The sequence below is a fragment of the Curcuma longa genome, chromosome 9 (assembly GCF_044706935.1).
Source record: "Curcuma longa cultivar G26 ecotype Majalengka, Jawa Barat chromosome 9, ITB_CL_G26_1.1, whole genome shotgun sequence".
Taxonomy (NCBI): domain Eukaryota; kingdom Viridiplantae; phylum Streptophyta; class Magnoliopsida; order Zingiberales; family Zingiberaceae; genus Curcuma; species Curcuma longa.
The window spans coordinates 507,434-526,540 of NC_133869.1; the positions used below are offsets into that span (position 1 = coordinate 507,434).

At 41.4% G+C, this 19,107-nt stretch overlaps 3 protein-coding genes and 2 pseudogenes across 4 annotated transcripts; 3 read left to right on the forward strand and 2 right to left on the reverse strand.

The window, feature by feature from the left end:
• Positions 1-364: 364 nt before the first annotated feature.
• Positions 365-3,784, forward strand: LOC141834900 (O-fucosyltransferase 23-like). 2 transcript variants are annotated; one of them, XM_074722291.1, is made up of 3 exons: positions 365-526; positions 1,683-1,765; positions 1,897-3,784. In XM_074722291.1, the coding sequence occupies exon 3, from the start codon at positions 2,219-2,221 to the stop codon at positions 3,566-3,568; it is 1,350 nt and encodes a 449-aa protein (XP_074578392.1). In that variant the 5' UTR covers positions 365-526; positions 1,683-1,765; positions 1,897-2,218; the 3' UTR covers positions 3,569-3,784. The 2 variants fall into 2 exon arrangements, with proteins under 2 accessions (XP_074578392.1, XP_074578393.1); XM_074722292.1 differs by lacking the exon at positions 1,683-1,765.
• Positions 3,785-3,922: 138 nt separating this feature from the next.
• On the reverse strand, positions 3,923-5,612 carry LOC141834899 (pentatricopeptide repeat-containing protein At2g20540-like). The gene has a single exon (XM_074722290.1). It carries the CDS (start codon positions 5,610-5,612, stop codon positions 4,065-4,067), a length of 1,548 nt encoding a protein of 515 aa, XP_074578391.1. The 3' UTR covers positions 3,923-4,064.
• Positions 5,613-5,872: 260 nt separating this feature from the next.
• On the forward strand, positions 5,873-8,696 carry LOC141835342 (uncharacterized). Its single transcript, XM_074722789.1, has one exon. The coding sequence runs from the start codon at positions 5,873-5,875 to the stop codon at positions 8,624-8,626; it is 2,754 nt and encodes a 917-aa protein (XP_074578890.1). The 3' UTR covers positions 8,627-8,696.
• Positions 8,697-12,253: 3,557 nt separating this feature from the next.
• Positions 12,254-13,831, forward strand: LOC141835016 (uncharacterized; annotated as a pseudogene).
• Positions 13,832-15,362: 1,531 nt separating this feature from the next.
• On the reverse strand, positions 15,363-16,609 carry LOC141835017 (protein NETWORKED 3A-like; annotated as a pseudogene).
• Between the last annotated feature and the right edge of the window lie 2,498 nt (positions 16,610-19,107).

Sequence of the window (19,107 nt, forward strand, 5' to 3'; positions counted from 1 at the left end):
ATTGGCCGCTGCGTGCACTTTCCAATTTATCCTGATGGTCAGTAGGATTCCATAGGACCGGACTGGTCACTCTCAAAGATAGTCAATGAGGCTAACTAGGATTTATCATTTTTTTAGAATAAACAAATCTAAATCATTTTGGATATTATTATCTTTAATTTATTACTCATTAAGGTTATTAATTATTGTTCCTCTTTAATTTCATCAAATTTGGATTTTTATTTAATATTTTATAAGTTAACTCAATTAATTATTCCAGTTAATAATTGTTTATTTTTAAAATCAATTATTTAGATGGAGATCATGATCGAGATCGAGATCGAGATCGAGATTGTTATTCCAGATCCAAATTTATCATCTGGAGGCGATCGAAGGAGAAGCATCACTCCATCTTCTCATCTACGTTTGTGGGCGCAAATCCGACGCGATTGATGCTACATCCTATTGATTTGTCATGGAAGTAGGGTTCCTGCCTCGCCCCACCACCTCCCTGCGCGCCGCATTAAGACCAGCTGCTTCTGACAGGGTATGTTCTTCGGCAATTCCTCAAATTATTGTTCGGTTGATTCATTCGCCTCCTTATTCATTCTGTACTTTGGTCTATTCTCTGTCACAGTAAGAGGATCTTTCTCTGGATCTTTGGAAGCGTTTTCGCTTTTTCACTTGCAAGAGAAATAGTTGATCGCAGACTTGTTATTTTTTTTAATCAATTGATGAGCATTCTCTCTTTCATGGGTCATTTGTGAACAATGGTTTTTCGTTGTGGATTAATTCGAAAGTTTTTTTTTTTTGGACATGAAAGAACCTTTTCTCCCTTCTTCTCAGTTCCCTTTCTGCCTGCGCGGAAAATTTCTGCGAAATCTTTGGTTTTTTTCATCCTTTGAAGTTTCCTAAACCTTAGAAAACTTACAACCAAAAGGAACTGAAAAAAAAAAAAAAAAGAGAGAGAGAAGAAAGGTAGAGGAAAGAGAAACAAATTGATGATTTCCCCCCTTTTATGTGCAAGCATCAGCACGATGGATGAATGCCTTTCTGCAGCTGTATTTGGATGAATTGTTCTTCATGCTTTGTTAAAAACTTCTTCTTTGTGATCTATTTGGCTCTGGCTAATTTCTAATTGATTGGAGATAATCTACTCAATGGAGCTTGATTTATATGCACCATGGTGCATGCATGGATCTGTAATATCATAGTCGGTACCCTAAATACCTCTGGGACGGGTGAACGGAGCACCATGGTACATGCATAGATCTGTAATATCATTGTCTGCTAGGTTGCTGTCCATTAGTTCCAGTGTGTAGAGACTGACTATGTTGAGTATTTCTGAAGGTCTCGTACTCTTTTTTTTTTTTTTTCCTTTTTGTGCTAAAATTGGTTCAATCTTCCATTAGCAAGTTATAGAAAAGAGGACATTCCAATTGGGATGGGCTAGCCCTTCGGAAACTTATGGTCAAATTATGGATTTTTCTTCAGGTTTTATGGTACCTTGTGAAATTTTATGGTGGTTAGAACTTAGAAACAATACTGTTTGATCTTAGAATCAAGTATGCTAAGAGATGATAGTAGTGGTGTTTCATGAATTCTATCTATTTTTTCACTAACAGATTTAAGATGTAAATGAGGTTTCCTCTTTTGGGGAACAATTGATAGTTCATTTCAATCAGAGAAATAAAACAAAACAGGAGGATGGAGAAGGAGAGGGAGTTCTGTCTAAATTAATCTAAACAACCGAAAAGAACTTGAGGTTGAAGAATTTATTACAGAAGTGAGACTCTTATTCTTACAAACATGCTATTCAAGTTTTCTGATTCTTCATGCTAGTAGTTCTTTTATTAACTTTATGATAAAAACATGAAATGATGTTCTTTTCTTTATTTTTTTGTATTTGACTTTCAGAATTACTGGAAAATTGTTAAATCTTTGGAAGGCTTACCTACATCAGATGCTTGAAACTTGTTATATCTTAGCTACTTCAGTGGTTGCCAGCAGTATCGACGCTAGGCATTTGGCAGATCCTATGATTATAAGAGAATCATGAATGAATGATTAGATGTCTAATCATGAGCAGTTGATCATTTTGCATTGTTAGTCCTCATTGTGATTTGCTTGTTCTACAATACTAATGGGGAGCAGAAATTCTGGTGATAAATTTTGTCATTCATGTTGATACAACAAGAAGCAACATTTTGCACTAAGAACAGAATGAAGAAGGCCAGTGATGAATTCAGCAAACATTGAGTTGCTCAAGCGAAGCAGCTGTAGCATGAAGTCTTTGGTTTTCAGGTGCTTCATTTTGGTATTTTCTATCTTTGTACTTAGGACCGTCATATCTTCATTCCCCAGATCCAGTTTGCTTACATGGAGGACCTCCAATTGGATAGGCATCACTGCTGCATCTAACTTGCAAAATTCGATCACCAGAGACAAATTCCTGGAAGTTCCTCAGATCATTTGGGGGTTGAACAATCAGAAAATTGCACTGGCCAGGGCATGCTTAACTGCGAGATTCTTAAACAGAACCCTTCTGATGCCTAGTTTGAGTGCGTCTCTATTCTACAAAGAGGTTGATTTGCTCGAACCTATGGCATTTGATAAGTTATTCAATTTTGAAAAATTCAATGATCAATGTAATGGATTTGTGCGAGTGGGACGCTATTCTGATCTTGTGAACAAGAGCAAGCCATATGAGGTCCTTAAAGGTAGTGGTAGGAAGTGGACAAAGGAAAGGGATCTAAATCAGTTGACACAATGCCGGAACGAGTCATTTGATTACATTGAAGTTATTCGGATCTCTGGGAAAAATCCTTTCCTTTGGCACGACCATTGGCCAGCCAAGGATTATGCAAAGATATTTGAATGTCTTGTAGTGGTTGATGAGATAGAGAAGGAAGTGGCTAAGGTGATATCAAAGATCAAAGATGTAGGTAGAGAGGTGAGCCACAATTCTAATGCTCCCCAGAAGAAAGCAAGTTTAGATGGCTGGCAAGATCACCATATCCCATACATGGCTGTTCATATGAGGATCGAGAAAGACTGGATGATTCATTGTAAGAAAGTAGAGCAGAGATTGAACATCAACCAGATATGTAGTAGCAAGGAAGAAATAATTGAAAGAGTATCGCGCATTACCGCTATACAACAGCCTATAGTCGTTTACCTTGCAGTTGCCGATGCCCTTCTAGAGGACGATTCAATACTAAGCGGATGGGAAGATGGTTTTGTTCCTTTTGAGAAAAAGAGACTGGCAGTTAAGGATGTATACGATAAGCATCCTTACCTCATTCAGTCTGCAATTGACTATGAGGTTTGCTCACGAGCAGACATTTTTGTTGGAAACAGCTTCTCTACATTTTCCAGCCTTGTAGTATTGTCTCGAACAATGAAGTCGATCGGAATGGGGTTCACAAACTCATGCTCGACGGAAGTTGGGTATTCATCATATGCATACAACATCGCAGAACAGCACGGTGGAGCTAAAATGTGGATGACCAATATGTCTGCCCCAAGTCTGTCCAGTATAAGTTATGGGACTAATAGCATATCATGCTACAGTAATTGGAACACATAAGTTGAGGCAACATTCTTTTGTTCTGTAGGATGTGGCTGTTGCCAAATAGATGCTGCAACAGCATTCATGAAGATTTTACTTCGCAAAATCTAACCAGTGATTCAAAACTGACTTCCCGATCGGGTACACGATTTATTGTTCAGCAAATTTTATACAGGTTGTAACATAAGGAAGATAACTGCTTGTCTTTTAGTTACAGTACCTCATTATTGAAAAGGAAACTAAATTTAACACCCATTTTTTGTGAAAGATGAAAAAAATTGACTGAATATCTGTGGCTATTATTGAGATCTTAAGTGTTTCTACCACTATTTGATGAGGTTGGCTCTAAAATCACTTGTATGTTAGCTCTAGAACATGGGATATTCTCCATTCAATTTCTTAGTTTGGTGATGAAGATTGAAACCAAACTAATAAGATTATTTGATTGATATTCTTCATTTCCCTCCATGTTTGATGGTTTTAAATACTAAACATCTGTTGTTTGTGGAAGAAACTAGTCGCTGCCCGGAGTGCAAACTTTGGCACTGGTCTCGGTCCAGCTACAACCGGGGTTCTTCTTTGTTCCTTTCTCGCGCATTAGAGCTTTTACCCTCTTCACCTCATCCCATCTGCCCAGCTCTGAGTACATGCTCCAAAGCAACACATAGTTAGCACTGTTATCGGGCTCGATTTCGAACAATTTGCTGGCTGCAACCTCTGCCAACTCCACATTGCCATGATTCCGACAAGCTGAGAGCAATGCACCCCAGACACTAGCACCGGCTTCAGTCTCCATCCCTTTGATCATCTCCATTGCCTCAACCAAACGACCGGCGCGGCTGTAGAGGTCGACGACGCATGCGTAATGCTCCGATTGCGGCTTTATGTGGTAAACTGTGTTCATGGAATCAAAATATGCAAGGCCTTGCTTGATCAACCCTGAGTGGCTGCACCCAGAGAGTAGGCCAGTGAATGTGATAGGATCGGGGCGAATGCCTGCTCTCAACATGTCTTCGAATGTCGATACGGCTTCGCAACCGAGGCCGTGCGAAGCATAGGAGGTGATCATGGAGTTCCATGCAGTGACATCTTTGTCTCTGCCAGGAATTTTGTCGAACAGTTGGCGGGCTTTGGTAAGGTTGCCACACTTTGAGTACATTCCAACGAGAGCAATCTGCACGATGGGATGTGAATCGAAGCCCATGGCAGCGGCGTACTGGTGGATCCTCTCGCCTTGCTCCAGCGCGGTGGAGTGGGCGCATGCCGGGAGAACGCTCACCACCGTCACCCAATTGGGCTTCACCTCCGAATCCCTCTGCCGCATTTCGTGGAATAGGCTCAGCGCGCGGCCGGATAGTCCGCTCTGGCAGTAGCCGGAGATCATGGAGGTCCAGGAGATGATATTCCTCTCAGGCATTTCGTCGAAGAGGTTTTCGGCGGCGTCGAAGGCGCCCACTCTCATGTAACCGGCGATGAGGGCGTTCCATGAGGAGGGAAGTCTAAGTGCCGTTTCCTCGAACAGGCGGTGGGCATCGGCGAGGTCGCCGCACTTGGCGTACATGTTGACCAGGGAGCTGCCGACGTAGGCGTCTCGGTGGAGGCCGCGGCGGAGTGTGTAGAGGTGGAGGCCGCGGCCGAAGGAGAGGAAGGATAGGTCGGCGGCGGACTTGAGGGCGAAGGGAAAGGTGAAGTGGTCGGGAGGGAGGCCAAGGGCAAGCATCCGTCGGAATAGGCAGAGAACTTCGAGGGGGGAGCCGCGTAGGGAGTTGGAGCGGAGGAGGGCATTGAATAGGAGGGTGGACGGACGGTCAGCATGGTGGAGGAGGAGGGAGGCGGAGGGGAAGTCGTCGGCGCGGGCGTAGGCTGAGGCGAGGTGGGCGGTGAGTGGAGCGTCGTCGTCGTGGAGAAGGCCGAGGAGGGCGAGGTGCGCATGGATCTGGCGGAGGCGGCAGAGCGGAGAGGGGCAAGGGGATCGGGCGAGGGAGCGGAGGAGGGCGGCGTAAGGGCGGGCGTCGGTAGGCTGCCCGAGGCGAAGAAATGCGCCGCCACCACGGAGATGCATAACAGTGACGAGAGGGAATCCCAACCGTTCATTTCTCACGGCAAATTCAAATTTCAAAACTTGTAACCTTCGCTAGCATCGCCCGTGTCATCCAAACACCGAACACGGAAAGCAATCAATCAGCCACTGACACCTTTTGAAATCTTACATATGCCCTGTTTCCTGTACTCATCCTACACGACTAAAACCAAGCGAACGATTCAAAATCTCAAAACCCTAAAAAAGCGTCGGAAGTTTTCCTGCTCTCGTTCTCTCTTCCGATGGCCAAGAAGAAAAGCAGCCCCTCCGCGGCGGCTACCGTCGTAGGAGGAGGCTTGAATGGGAAACTCGAGAGCCTCAGGGATCTGAACCAGCTCCTTCTCAAGGAAACGGTGGAGCGGCGGGAGCAAGTGAGAGACCTCCAGTCCTGCGTCGACCGCCTCTCCGAAGATCGCTCCCTCTTCATCGAGATTGACCAAAGCTTTGCTGGCCTCGTCGTCACCTCCCGGATAACTGAGATCGCGGCAGAGAGGGCGGAGGCGGAGGCGGCTCTGGCCGCCGTGCAGAAGATCCTGGAAGCTGTCACCAGCGAGAGGGATGCAGCAAGGAGAGATCTTCATGCGGCGTTGTCTGAGAAGGATTCTGCCCTAGTGGAGCTTGACCATGTGATGCGGGGAGCTGAGATCCGAGATGCGAACGCGAGGGCGGAGGCCGAGAGGCAAAGGTGTGACCTTGAGCAGAGCATGATGCTTATCCGAGACCTCGAAGCTGATAAGGTCACCATGGAAGAAACTGCTAGGTCGATGAAGAAGGATCTGAGTATCACTTATGATCAGCTGCAGATGATTCAAGTAGCGAAGGGTGAGATCGAAAAAGAATTGCAGGGACTAGTATCCAATAGTGCCACTTACAAAAGGGATCTCAATGCAGTGTCGAAGGCATTAGAAGAGGCTCAGGAGAAGATTGTGAGTTGTCAAATGGACAATGTTGGTCTCAGAGAGCAGATTTTGAGGATGCAACTTGAATTTGAGGCGGACAGAGCAGATTTGATTGCAGAGGTGGACGGATGGAAGGGAAGGTTCCATAACATCGAACTAAAGAAGGAAGAGATAGTGGAAGAAAAGATTGGTCTTGAGGCTAAAGTTGCTCATCTACAAGGAATTGTTTCAGTGCAACAAGCTGAAAGAGATTTGACCTTGCTCAAGCTTGCCGAAGAAGAGGAGTTGAAAGCTCTAGTCATAGAGGAAAAGTTGCAGCTTGATGAGGAGAAAGAAAAATTGCAGCTTGAGATTAAGTCTCAGAAAAAGATGTATGAATTAAAGCTAGATGGTTTGCGGGAGACGGTTAGGAAGATCGAAGAAGCGAAGGATGAGATTGATGGATTGAGGTGTAAGCAGGCATCAGAACTTGTCAATCTGGAGATGATAATATCTATGCTCCAAGCTGAAAAGGATTCAGCCATTAATAACCTTAATCTCGGGGTGATTGAAATCCATGGCCTGAGGTTGCAGGTGGAGGAGCTAAAGAATGAGCTTCATGACAAGAAGGGAAAAATTGAGAGCCTCAGGGCTCTGAACCAGCTCGTCCTTAAGGAAACAGTTGAAAGGCGGGATCAAGCGAGAGACCTCCAGTCCCGAATAGCTGAGCTGATGGCAGAGAAGGTGACATTGGAATCTGTCATTGGCAAAAGTGATTCAGTGATAAGGGATCTCAATATCACAGTGTCAGAGAAGGATTCTGCCCTATTTGAGCTTGACGATGTGAAACAAAGGTGGAGGGAGGATGCAGAGAGGCAAAAGTGGGAGCTTGAGCAGAAGATGATGCTTATTCAAGCCCTTGAAGCCGATAAGGCCTCAATGGAGGAAAAAGCCATGTCATTGGAGAAGGATCTCAGAGGCAATTATGATCAGTTGCAGACAATTCAAGCAGAGAAAGTTGAGATTGAGAAAGATATGAAGGGAATAGTATCCGAGACTGTCGCTTACAAAAGAGATCTCAACGCAGTGTCAATGGCATTGCTAGAGGCTCGGGAGATGATCGCAAGTTGTCGAGCTGACAACTTTTCTCTCACAGAGCAGATTGCAAGATTGCAGCTTGGATTTGATGCGGACAGAACAGCTTTGATTGCAGAGGTGGATTTGTTGAAGGAAAGGCTACATATCATCACAGGCATTAAGGAAGAGATGGAGGAAGCAAAAGTTCATCTTAATGCTAAGTTTTCTGATCTACAAATTGAGAAGGACACGATACTGTCGAAGCTCACTGAAGAAGAGAAATTGAAATATCTGTTCATGGAGGAAATTGAGAGATTGAAGTTGGAGTTTGGCTACCTTCAAAAGGAGAATGAAAAATTGCAGCTTGAGATAAATTCACAGAAAAGGTTGCATGAAGAGGAGATTGATGGTGTGCAAGAGACAATTAGGAAGATCAAAGCAGCGAAGTGCGAGATCGACGGGTTGTGGGCTATGCAGGAGTTGAAAGTTGTCGACCAGAAGAAGCAAATTTCAATACTTCAAGCTGAAAAAGATTCAACCATCTATGACCTCAATCTCATGATCAGTGAAGTCCACGGCCTAAGGCTTCAGGTCGAGGGACTAAAGAAGGAGCTTTGCAACTCCGAGGCCGTGCTCAATAAACTTAACGCCGAGAATAAGCTCATGAAAGGAGATGTTGATTCATTGGTTGCAGAGAAGTCTGTAATCCAAGAGATGGCAAGGGTTACTAATGGAAATCTTTCAAAGGTATTATGCCTCTTAAAGGCTACTTCCGAGAAGATCATCGAACAAGAAATTATCAAAAGCGAATGGAATTCAGGTGAGGATGTTGTAAATGCCGCCGTAGATGATTTGAAGGCAATTGAGGCAGCTTTCGAGAAGAAGGTGGCGAAGATCAACGAGATGGAGCAAGAGCTGGAGGTGCTGCAATGTGCCAGGGCTGAGTCTGAGAAGAAAGTTGGAGCCTTGGCATGGGTTTGTCCGGGAATTGCTGCCGTGTTAGCTGCCATTTCTTATGCCTTGGGAGTCAGCAGGCGCTAAGGTTTTTCTTCCTCCACCTCGAATTTGTCGTTGCCTTTCTTTGATGATCTTAAAAACGATCAAAGTTTTGGTATCGTTTGTCTGATAGAACGATATGTGGGTGCCAACTTAGCAAGAAGTACTGATTTGAGAATTTGACTGAGCTTAACCCATGAACTGTGTTGTGTACTTGTGTTTGGTATTATCTTGAGTTACATAGGTAGAATTAAGGTCATAAACGAGTCAAGTTCTATAGTGTTTAAGTTTATTTGATAAAGTAACTAAATCAAATCTAAAATAAACTAAGTTGTTGAAATGATTATTCAAGTTTGATTTGAATTTTTTTTTATGAATTTGAGCTTAGTTCAAACTTAACTTGAATTTGATTTATTTAAATATTATTGAACTCTCAATTCAATTGTTTTTATTATTTAAAATTTATTTAATTTATTATTGAACTTAATAATATAATTTTTTTATTTATTTAACATGTTGATAAAAATTTTATTATGAATATGGTTCATAGACATTATTTATAGAAATTTGATCACCTGCGCTCCGCTATCCTGCGCTCCCCGTGCGCGACGCGATCAAGACCGTCCGTTTCTCCGATCGACGCACAGTGTTTCTCCTCGGACGTTTGCTCCTTCACCGCATCTGTTCACCGGCGTCCAGCCATCTCCGGCCACCGGACCGGCACCGATGGATGCGCAACTCACCGGCGCCGGGTCCGGTGGTCGGATTCCGGCCAAATTCGGCCTGAATCCGGCCGAATTTCAGTCGGAATCGGCCAACAGCTACTGTTGGCCGATTCCGGCCGAAATCGGCCGGATTCCGACCGAATCACGGCCGGAGACCGGCCGAGGTCGACGCGCCCGGCGCCGGCGCGTCGACCGCGGCCGGTCTCCGGCCGTGATTCGGCCGGAATCCGGCCGATTTCCGCTGAAATCGGCCAACAGCCGTTCTGTCGCGTTTCTGGCCGGATTCCGGCCGGATTCCGGCCACAATCCGGTCGGAATCCGGCCCCGGCCGGAGCGCCAGCGAGATGGCTTTCCAACGCATCCGGTCCGGCGGCCGTCGGTGACTGGACGGCGGCGCGACGGCGGTGGAAACGGCGGTGGGTCGGAGCGGTGCGCAGGTGTCGCGTACGGTGGTTCGCGCAGGAGATCAGGACTCTATATTTATAAACGTTGTTTCCAAATATTATTTATAAATATTATTCATGAATATTAATAAACTAAACACATATATATTTAAGTTTGCTCGTTTAGTTTAATAAATTATTCAAATTTATTTATTTAATTTATTTGGTATATATTAAACAAATATAAATAAATTATTATCAAATCAAACATTAAATTTGTTCATGAGCTTTCAATTCATTGACAATTCTAAATAGAATCTTACTAATTTAAATCGAGTAATATGTGAAACATTATTAAAAGTCAATAACACAAGTCAACTAATAAATCATTATAGAGATTTCATTTTGTATACCATTGTTAATCTTTGTTCCGGCCAATATACTGTGAATGGTTTCAACATCGGTTCAAGGATTATGAACGTGCACACTCCTGGGATAAGGTTGTAGAGAGAGAAGAAGAGACTTACAAAACATTAAAAAAAAAAAAGGATTAAAATGACGCCGGGGGTGGATCTTGAGAAGTCACTCCGACACTCAAGTTAGGGTTCGACATGAGAAAAGAGTTTAATGATTTGGGAAAATTAGGGTTGATATGTGTGTACCTCTATCCATGGATATACGCCACCTTTTTATAGTAATTGATGTTAGAATCAGTTTTAGGAAACATTCTAAAATACTTGTTCTTATTTAGAAAAATCCCTTTAATTTTCATAAGTTTTGTTAATATATTCCTATATTTCCAAAAGAGATGATCCTGGGATCTCCAATTTATACGGGAGCATCATCCTTCATATGCTAAGGTTAAGATAAGAATTCTAAATGAATATCGGGGCTCATGACGCGAGGTCGGCATGTGATGTTGAACTCAGAGCAGGAGGTCGGCACATGATGCAGAAAGCATGCTGAGCTCGGAGCAAGAGGTCGACATGTGATGTAGGGAACATGCCGAGCTCAGAGCCGGAGGTCGGCACATGACGCAGGGAACATGTCGAGCTTGGAGCCGGAGGTCGATACGTGATACAAGGAGCATGCCGAGCTCAGAGTAGGAGATCAGCGTGTGATCAGGAAGCATGTCGAGCTCGGAGCAGGAGGTTAGCAAATGATACAAGGAGCATATCAAGCTCGGAGCTGGAGGTCGATACGTGATACAAGGAGCATGCCGAGCTCGGAGTCAGAGGTCGACATGTGATGATGGGAGGTCGGCTCGAGGTGTCGGTGGTATGCAAGAACCCAAGTAGGAGGTCGGGTTTAGATGCATAAACTTGAAAAGTTAAATAATGATTATGTTTTACCCCACCTTCCTACACTTTTTAAATCTCCCTTTTTCGTCGCCGGGGCAATGGTGCAACGGTAGGACATCCGGATTGTGATCCAGGGACCCACGGTTCGATCCTCAACTATGGCGTATTTGCAAGAATTTTCTTTCAAATGGGGAACGCAATCAAAGGATGCTGGGCATCTGGATTGACCGTCGTATGCGCTTCCCGATTTACCCTGGTGGTCGGTGGGAAACTTCTGTGGGACCGGGCCGACCACCCCAGGGATTGAGTTCATAAGACTGACTGGAATTTATCATTTTTTTAAAATCTCCCCTCTTCATGCTGTCCACATAATCACTAAAAAATTCTATCGGATCATAAGTCTTCTGGTTTAGTGTAATAAAAAAAAGTGAAATCTGACTTACTGGACTTATGTTAGACGAAATGATATAACCTTAACGTATTATTTGTTAGTCATGATCTATAAAGTTTTAATGATAGTTGCATCGACGATCTGTATTAATTCCTCGCATCATCAGACGGCTTAGATTATAATGTGTGCTGATTTAGCCCTTAAAGGCTAGGATCCTATTCTTTAACTTAGGCGGGACATTTAAGATAATGGGTGATGAGCAATATCCACCGTCCATTTTCTTTGTCGTTAGATTATAAAAAACCCTAATACACTTAACTCTTCACCAGTCTTCTAACTGCCCTCATCTTCTTCCTCCGGCGTCACTGTTTTCCTTCGTCTTCTTCCTCCGACGTCTCTGTCTTAACCTAGTAAGTCCCGGCCGTTTAATTTTCTTCCTTTTCCATTCCTTGCTTCTTTTCTATCCCTATGGCTGAGTCGGTAGGCTGCCCGAGGCGAAGAAATGCGCCGCCACCCACGGAGATGCATAACAGTGTCAAGAGGGACACGTTCCGTAAGGGTACTCGAGCGGATGCTGGGGGAAAGCGGGTTGGATTTTATCACAAGTCCGCTCCGCATCCAGAAAATGAATCCCAACCGTTCATTTCTCACGGCAAATTCAAATTTCAAAACTTGTAACCTTCGCTAGCATCGCCCGTGTCATCCAAAGACCGAACACGGAAAGGAAGCAATCACCCACTGACACCTTTTGAAATCTTACATATGCCCTGTTTCCTGTACTCATCCTACACGACTAAAACCAACCGAACGATTCAAAATCTCAAAACCCTAAAAAAGCGTCGGAAGTTTTCCTGCTCTCGTTCTCTCGTCCGATGGACAAGAAGAAAAGCAGCGCCGCCGAGAGCCTCAGGGATCTGAACCAGCTCCTTCTCAAGGAGCGGGAGCAAGTGAGAGACCTCCAGTCCCGAATAGTTAAATTGGCGGCAGAGAAGGTGATATCGGAATTTGTCATTGGCAAAAGAAGGGATTCAGTGATAAGGGATCTCGATATCGCAGTGTCAGAGAAGGATTCTGCCCTATTTGAGCTTGCCGATGTGAAACAAAGGTGGAGGGAGGATGCAGAGAGGCAAAAGTTGGAGCTTGAGCAGAAGATGATGCTTATTCAAGCCCTTGAAGCCGATAAGGCCTCAATGGAGGAAAAAACCATGTCATTGGAGAAGGATCTCAGAGGCATTTATGATCAGTTGCAGACAATTCAAGCAGAGAAAGTTGAGATTGAGAAAGATATGAAGGGAATAGCGTCCGAGACTGTCGCTTACAAAAGAGATCTCAACGCAGTGTCAATGGCATTGCGAGAGGCTAAGGAGAAGATCGCAAGTTGTTGAGCTGACAACTTCTCTCTCACAGAGCAGATTGCAAGCTTGAAGCTTGGATTTGATGCGGACAGAACAGCTTTGATTGCAGAGGTGGATTTGTTGAAGGAAAGGCTACATATCATCACAGGAATAAAGGAAGAGTTGGAGGAAGCAAAAGTTCATCTTAATGCTAAGGTTTCTGATCTACAAATTGAGAAGGACACGATACTGTCGAAGCTCGCTGAAGAAGAGAAATTGAAATCTCTGTTCATGGAGGAAAATGAGAGATTGAAGTTGGAGTTTGGCTACCTTCAAAAGGAGAATGAAAAATTGCAGCTTGAGATAAATTCACGGAAAAGGTTACATGAAGAGGAGATTGATGGTGTTCAAGACACAATTAGGAAGATCAAAGCAGCGAAGTGCGAGATCGACGGGTTGTGGGCTATGCAGGAGTTAAAAGTTGTCGACCAGAAGAAGCAAATTTCAATACTTCAAGCTGAAAAAGATTCAACCATCTATGACTGCAATCTCATGATCAATGAAGTCCATGGCCTAAGGCTTCAGGTCGAGGGACTAAAGAAGGAGCTTTGCAACTCCGAGGCCGTGCTCAATAAACTTAACGCCGAGAATAAGCTCATGAAAGGGGATGTTGATTCATTGGTTGCAGAGAAGTCTGCAGTCCAAGAGATGGCAAGGGTTACTAATGAAAACCTATCAAAGGTATTATGCCTCTTAAAGGCTACTTCCGAGAAGATCATCGAACAAGAAATTATCGAAAGCGAATGGAATTCAGGTGAGGATGTTCTAAATGCCGCCATAGATGATTTGAAGGCAATTGAGGTGGCTTTGATCAACGAGACGGAGCAAGAGCTGGAGGTGCTGCAATGTGCCAGGGCTGAGTCTGAGAAGAAAGTTGGAGCATTGGCATGGGTTTGCCCGGGAATTGCTGCCGTGTTAGCTGCCATTTCTTATGCCTTGGGAGTCAGCAGGCGCTAAGGTTTTCTTCTTCCACCTCAAATTTGTCGTTGCCTTTCTTTGATGATCTTAGAAACGATCAAAGTTTTGGTATCGTTTGTCTGATACTTGAGAACGATATGTGGGTTACAACTTAGCAAGAAGTACTCATTTGGGGATTTGCCTGAGCTTAACCCATGAACTGTGTTGTGTACTTGTGTTTGGTATTATCTTGAGTTACATAGGTAGAATTAGGGCCGTAAACGGCCAAGTTCTATAGTGTTTAAGTTTGTTTGATAAGGTAACCAAATCAAATTTAAAATGAACTAAGGTATTATCTTGAGCTTAACCCATGAACTGTGTTGTGTACTTGTGTTTGGTATTATCTTGAATTACATAGGTAGAATTAGGGCTGTAAACGGCTAAGTTCTATAGTGTTTAAGTTTGTTTGATAAGGTAACCAAATCAAATTTAAAATGAACTAAGGTATTATCTTGAGCTTAACCCATGAACTGTGTTGTGTACTTGTGTTTGGTATTATCTTGAGTTACATAGGTAGAATTAGGGCCATAAACGGCCAAGTTCTATAGTGTTTAAGTTTGTTTGATAAGGTAGTCAAATCAAATTTAAAATGAACTAAGGTACTATCTTGAGCTTAACCCATGAATTGTGTTGTGTACTTGTGTTTGGTATTATCTTGAGTTACATAGGTAGAATTAGGGTCATAAACGACCAAGTTCTATAGTGTTTAAATTTGTTTGATAAAGTAATCAAATTTAGTTGAAATGATTATTCAAGTTTGATTTGAATTTTTTTATGAGTTTGAGCTTGATTCAAACTTCATTTAAATTTGATTTATTTAGATGTTATCGAATTCTCAATTTAAATTTATTTGATTGTTTAAAATTTATTTGATTTATTATTGAACTTAATAAGTTTAATAATTTAAGTTTACTCGTTTAATTTAATAAATTAATTAAATTTATTTATTTAATTAATTTTGTATATATTAAACGAATATAAATAACTTATTATCAAATCAAATATTAAATTTGTTCATGAATATTCAATTCATTGACAATTCTAAATAAAATCTTACTAATTTAAGTCGAGTGATCCTTGAAACATTGTTAAGTCAATAACACAAGTCAATTAATAAATCATTATAAAGATTTCATTTTGTATACCATCTTTAATCTCAATTATTGCTCCTGAGGCATGATTGAATTTGTTGTTGTGGGGTAGACTTGTTGTAGTAGACAATAGTTGAATCTCAACGAAGCCAAGACATTGCCCTCTCTCGTAATAACAAACTATAACTTTCGATTTACCTCCTCATGAATGATCGTGGAATCGACCGTGTGAAACTATTGGAATGACGGATTCCACTTTTTTATTATAGTTAATCTCAATTATTAAAATAGATTTTAAAACTATTATATGATGTAAATTTCATGAACAACTTGGGAAGGCAGGCACAACACCATCATGCATTCATTTTAAAGATACCAAGGGGACTAGTTGGTGCCAAATGCCCAGATACCCCTTGTAATTCAAAAAAAAAAAATCTATTGAAAAATACCCTTCACCCAAAAAATTTCCATGAGAAAATACAGTTACTAATCCTCTTAAACCCTAAATCCAAATTTTGGGAGAATAATTTTTGTAAATCTTAAAACCATAGAAATGTCCATTTCTTTTGTTGTTCTCTTATGCATTTCCTCAAGCAACAATTCTCACTTTTCAGAATGCTAATTGGCAAACAAAGCTGCCTTATGACTTCTCTTTTTTCTTAGTCTCTAGCTTCTGCTTCATCCTTCAACATTTTGTTCACCGTCTTCAACCTCTCAATCTCCTTATTTATCGCCTCCTCCTCTCCATCTTTTGCTTCACACAATTCAGATTCTTCACTACTATACATGCACAATGGTGAGCAAGATTGGGGTTCTTCATGCATTAGCATCTGGTTATTCAACTTCAACCATTTGACGTCTTCGTTCATCGTCTTGTTGTCTTCGACTCCGTCATTCTCCATCGCCTCTTTTGCGTATGACACTTCAGATTCCTCACTGTCTAATGTGCCCCATGGTTGTGCTCCATGGGTATGCTCAGTTAGCTTACCTAAGTAGCACCCGCTCGATATCGGGACCGTAAGATTCACATTTTGATGGTTTTTCATTTCTGACTTGAGTCGGTCGTATCGCTGAGCCAACAATTTGTTTGCTAAGTGGAAATCCTCAATCATGTGTATGAGCTCTGGTCTCTTCTTGGTGTACCGTTCTGCACTCCGTAGGAAAGACTCTGCTTCTTCTTCGATCAGTTCTAGGATCGCCTTCGTCTTCTCGTCTAGTTCTGGTTACAAGAACAATAAATTGTAGGTCTCGACAATTCTAAATAGTTGGGACTAATAAAGACTTGATCATGATTATAGTAGCCTTTGCTAGAGAATGTTTCTATTTGATGTTTAAGAAAAGATCAAACAAAGCAGTAATCATAGTGTTTTCATAGAAATAGCAAGATCTACCCTAAGAACTCACCTTCAACATGAACCCTAACTTTTAACTGAATGAAAGGATCTGCCTTGTTTCTTCGAAGTTACTGGGAAACAATACAAATGTCTGCATATTTGTCCGCATGAAATGACTAGAAAAAATGGTGCATAAAGCTTCGTGTACGTTTTGATTAAGATTTCGATCCTAAAATGAAAATTTTCCTCCACCAAAACTCAATCGATTGCCGGCGGGAGAAAGAAACTTGAAATAATAATCATGAAAACTCAAGAATTTAGATCAAACGCAGACGAGGATTCAAGGAAAAGGCGATGAAAATCGAACCTAGAAGAACGGATTGGAGCCAGGGGGAGCTTCTAGGGTTACTGTGGCCGTTGAGCCACCATGGAAGGGACTGCCGCTTCGCCATTGCTGGAAACCCTAGCTGATCGCAGAGGAGAGACATTAGAAAAGGTGCGGATTCAATTTAAGGAGGGAAGAAGTAGAAAAAGGAAGGAATTTGAAGGAATGAAGCACGTCACGTTTCTTGGAGAGGGAAAATGATAATGGGCCAAGAGCACGTGATTCTCGGCCCAGTTAAGATCCATCGGTCCATTTCTGTTACTAATGCTTTGTTTAAGAGAAGATGAGGGCAGAAGAGGAGAAAGAGAGAAGGAGAAGGGAGGATAAATAAGGTGAAGAAGAATTTTGATTTTATTTGGGATGGAGTGAGTTAAGAAGGGCAAGGGGAGAGAAGGGTAAACTTTATCCTTCCATGCTCATGAATTGTTAAAATTTCTTACACTTCGATTTGGAGTGTAAGGGGAAGGAGAATTGAAAAATATTTTATTTCAATTTTATTCTTATTTTAAAATATTAATTTTTAAATTAACTCATCTATTTAGATATCTCGTCTTGCATCGTCGTTCTTCACACAATATGAGTCGTCACCGCTCAATGTCCAACCACTCACATTCTATGATGTCAGCATCAGTCTTCGTCGCAAATCTTTTTAAGGACAAGATTCAAGAGGACAGAGATAGATAACGCTAATCTTCTTCTGTTTTTCCTCCAAGGATAAGATGTATTCAAAAAGCATGCGTTATCTATTTTATGACTTTCTATATCCCAACTTTTACATACAATATTAATAGAATTTTATAATTTCTCATCCGTCCTCTATATATCTTATCTTTTTTAAGAAGTGAAGGTATTTTTGTAACTTTATATATTTAATCTTCATTCCCCTTTCTTTCCTCCCAAACAAAGTAATACATGTTACGTTAATGAACCTTCCATCCCTTCCAAACAAGGGGAATATAAATATTTTATTTCTCCTCCCTTTCCCTTTCTCTCTTCCCTTCTTCTTCCATTAATGAATCTTCTCTCACCCCATCCAAACAGAGCATAAGGTTCAATTCCTCGATCCTTGAATGATCACCATGAAAGTAGGGGTGTAAACAAGTCAAGCCGCTCATGAGCTATTCGGGTCTCGATTTGAAAAAAAAAATTATTCGATTAAGTTAATGAGCTAAGCTCGAGCCTGATTTCGAGCTTGAAAACATTATAAAATCTAACTTGAGTTTAACCATATTTGGTTCGTGAGCTCGCAAATATATTCGTTTAGAGATTCGCGAATGTATTCATTAAGAGACTCGTGAACATGTTCGTTAAGAGACTCGTCTATGATGTCATATATATATATATATATATATATATATATATATATATATATATATATATATATATATATATATATATATATATATATATATATATATATATATATATATATTATAAATATTATATATCAATGAGTTAAGTTTGAACTAAACTCATTTAACTTTTAAATAAGTCATTTTCGAATTAAATTCAAACTAAGCTCTTTTAACATTTAAACGAGTCATTTTTAATCCGAACTCAAGTTGTTCGCAAAATATTTAATTTCATTATGAGTTAAATTCGAACTTAAAAAATAAAACTTGAATCGAATTCGAACCAAACTCGAGCTTAAGGTAAATGAACCAAGCTCGAGCTCAAGCCTCTTAATATTTGGTTCGGCTCGATTCAATTACACCTCTAATTGAAAGCTTTCAAGGAGTATATATATATATATATACCCTTGCAAACATATCGAAGAGCTATTTCGACTACTCGAATGCAATAGGTTTGGTATGTGTTATGTGTTATTCGCAAGGGAATTGTTGATAAATGCCCACGTGGGACATATGGGATCATGGCTTATCTCATAATCCCACTAGTTATCACTCATTATCTTCACACTCTTGATTCCTCCCCTCCCCTATAAATACTTGTGAGAAGTATTGTAAGAGCATGCATTGAGAATGCAGTGAGAAAATGTTAGTTTTTTTTTATTCGTGTATTCTCCAAAGCTAAATTCTCTTTCTCCTTTTTGGCTTTGCTTATGTGCGTAAAAGCAAGTGCATGAGAAGAGGTTGCCAAAACCCATTTCATCTTGTTTGTGAGAGAGCAAGAAAGAGGAAAAGAGAGGGTGTGAGAATATTTCTTAAGAAGAAGAAAAATATTCTCTTCTTATTGACGAATAGAACAAGAAGGATTTTGTCACATCATTGGCTAGAGGGTTGCGACGTTGTGAAGCCACGATAATAGTTCGAGTTCTTGTAACTATCATTCCGACTACGAGTTGTTGGCGTTCGAAGTTCGTATTCCAGAAATTTCTGAAGTCAAACGACAAGAGGTACACTTCTTTTAAAATTCCGCAAATAAATATATGTTCGTTTGATTCCAACATTGGTAGCCATGATGTTGATAAATGCCCACATGGGACATATGGGATCATGAGTTATCCCATGATCCCACTAGTTATCATCCATTATCTCCACACTCTTAATTCCTCCCCTCTCCTATAAATACTTGTGAGAAATATTGTAGGAGCATACATTGAGA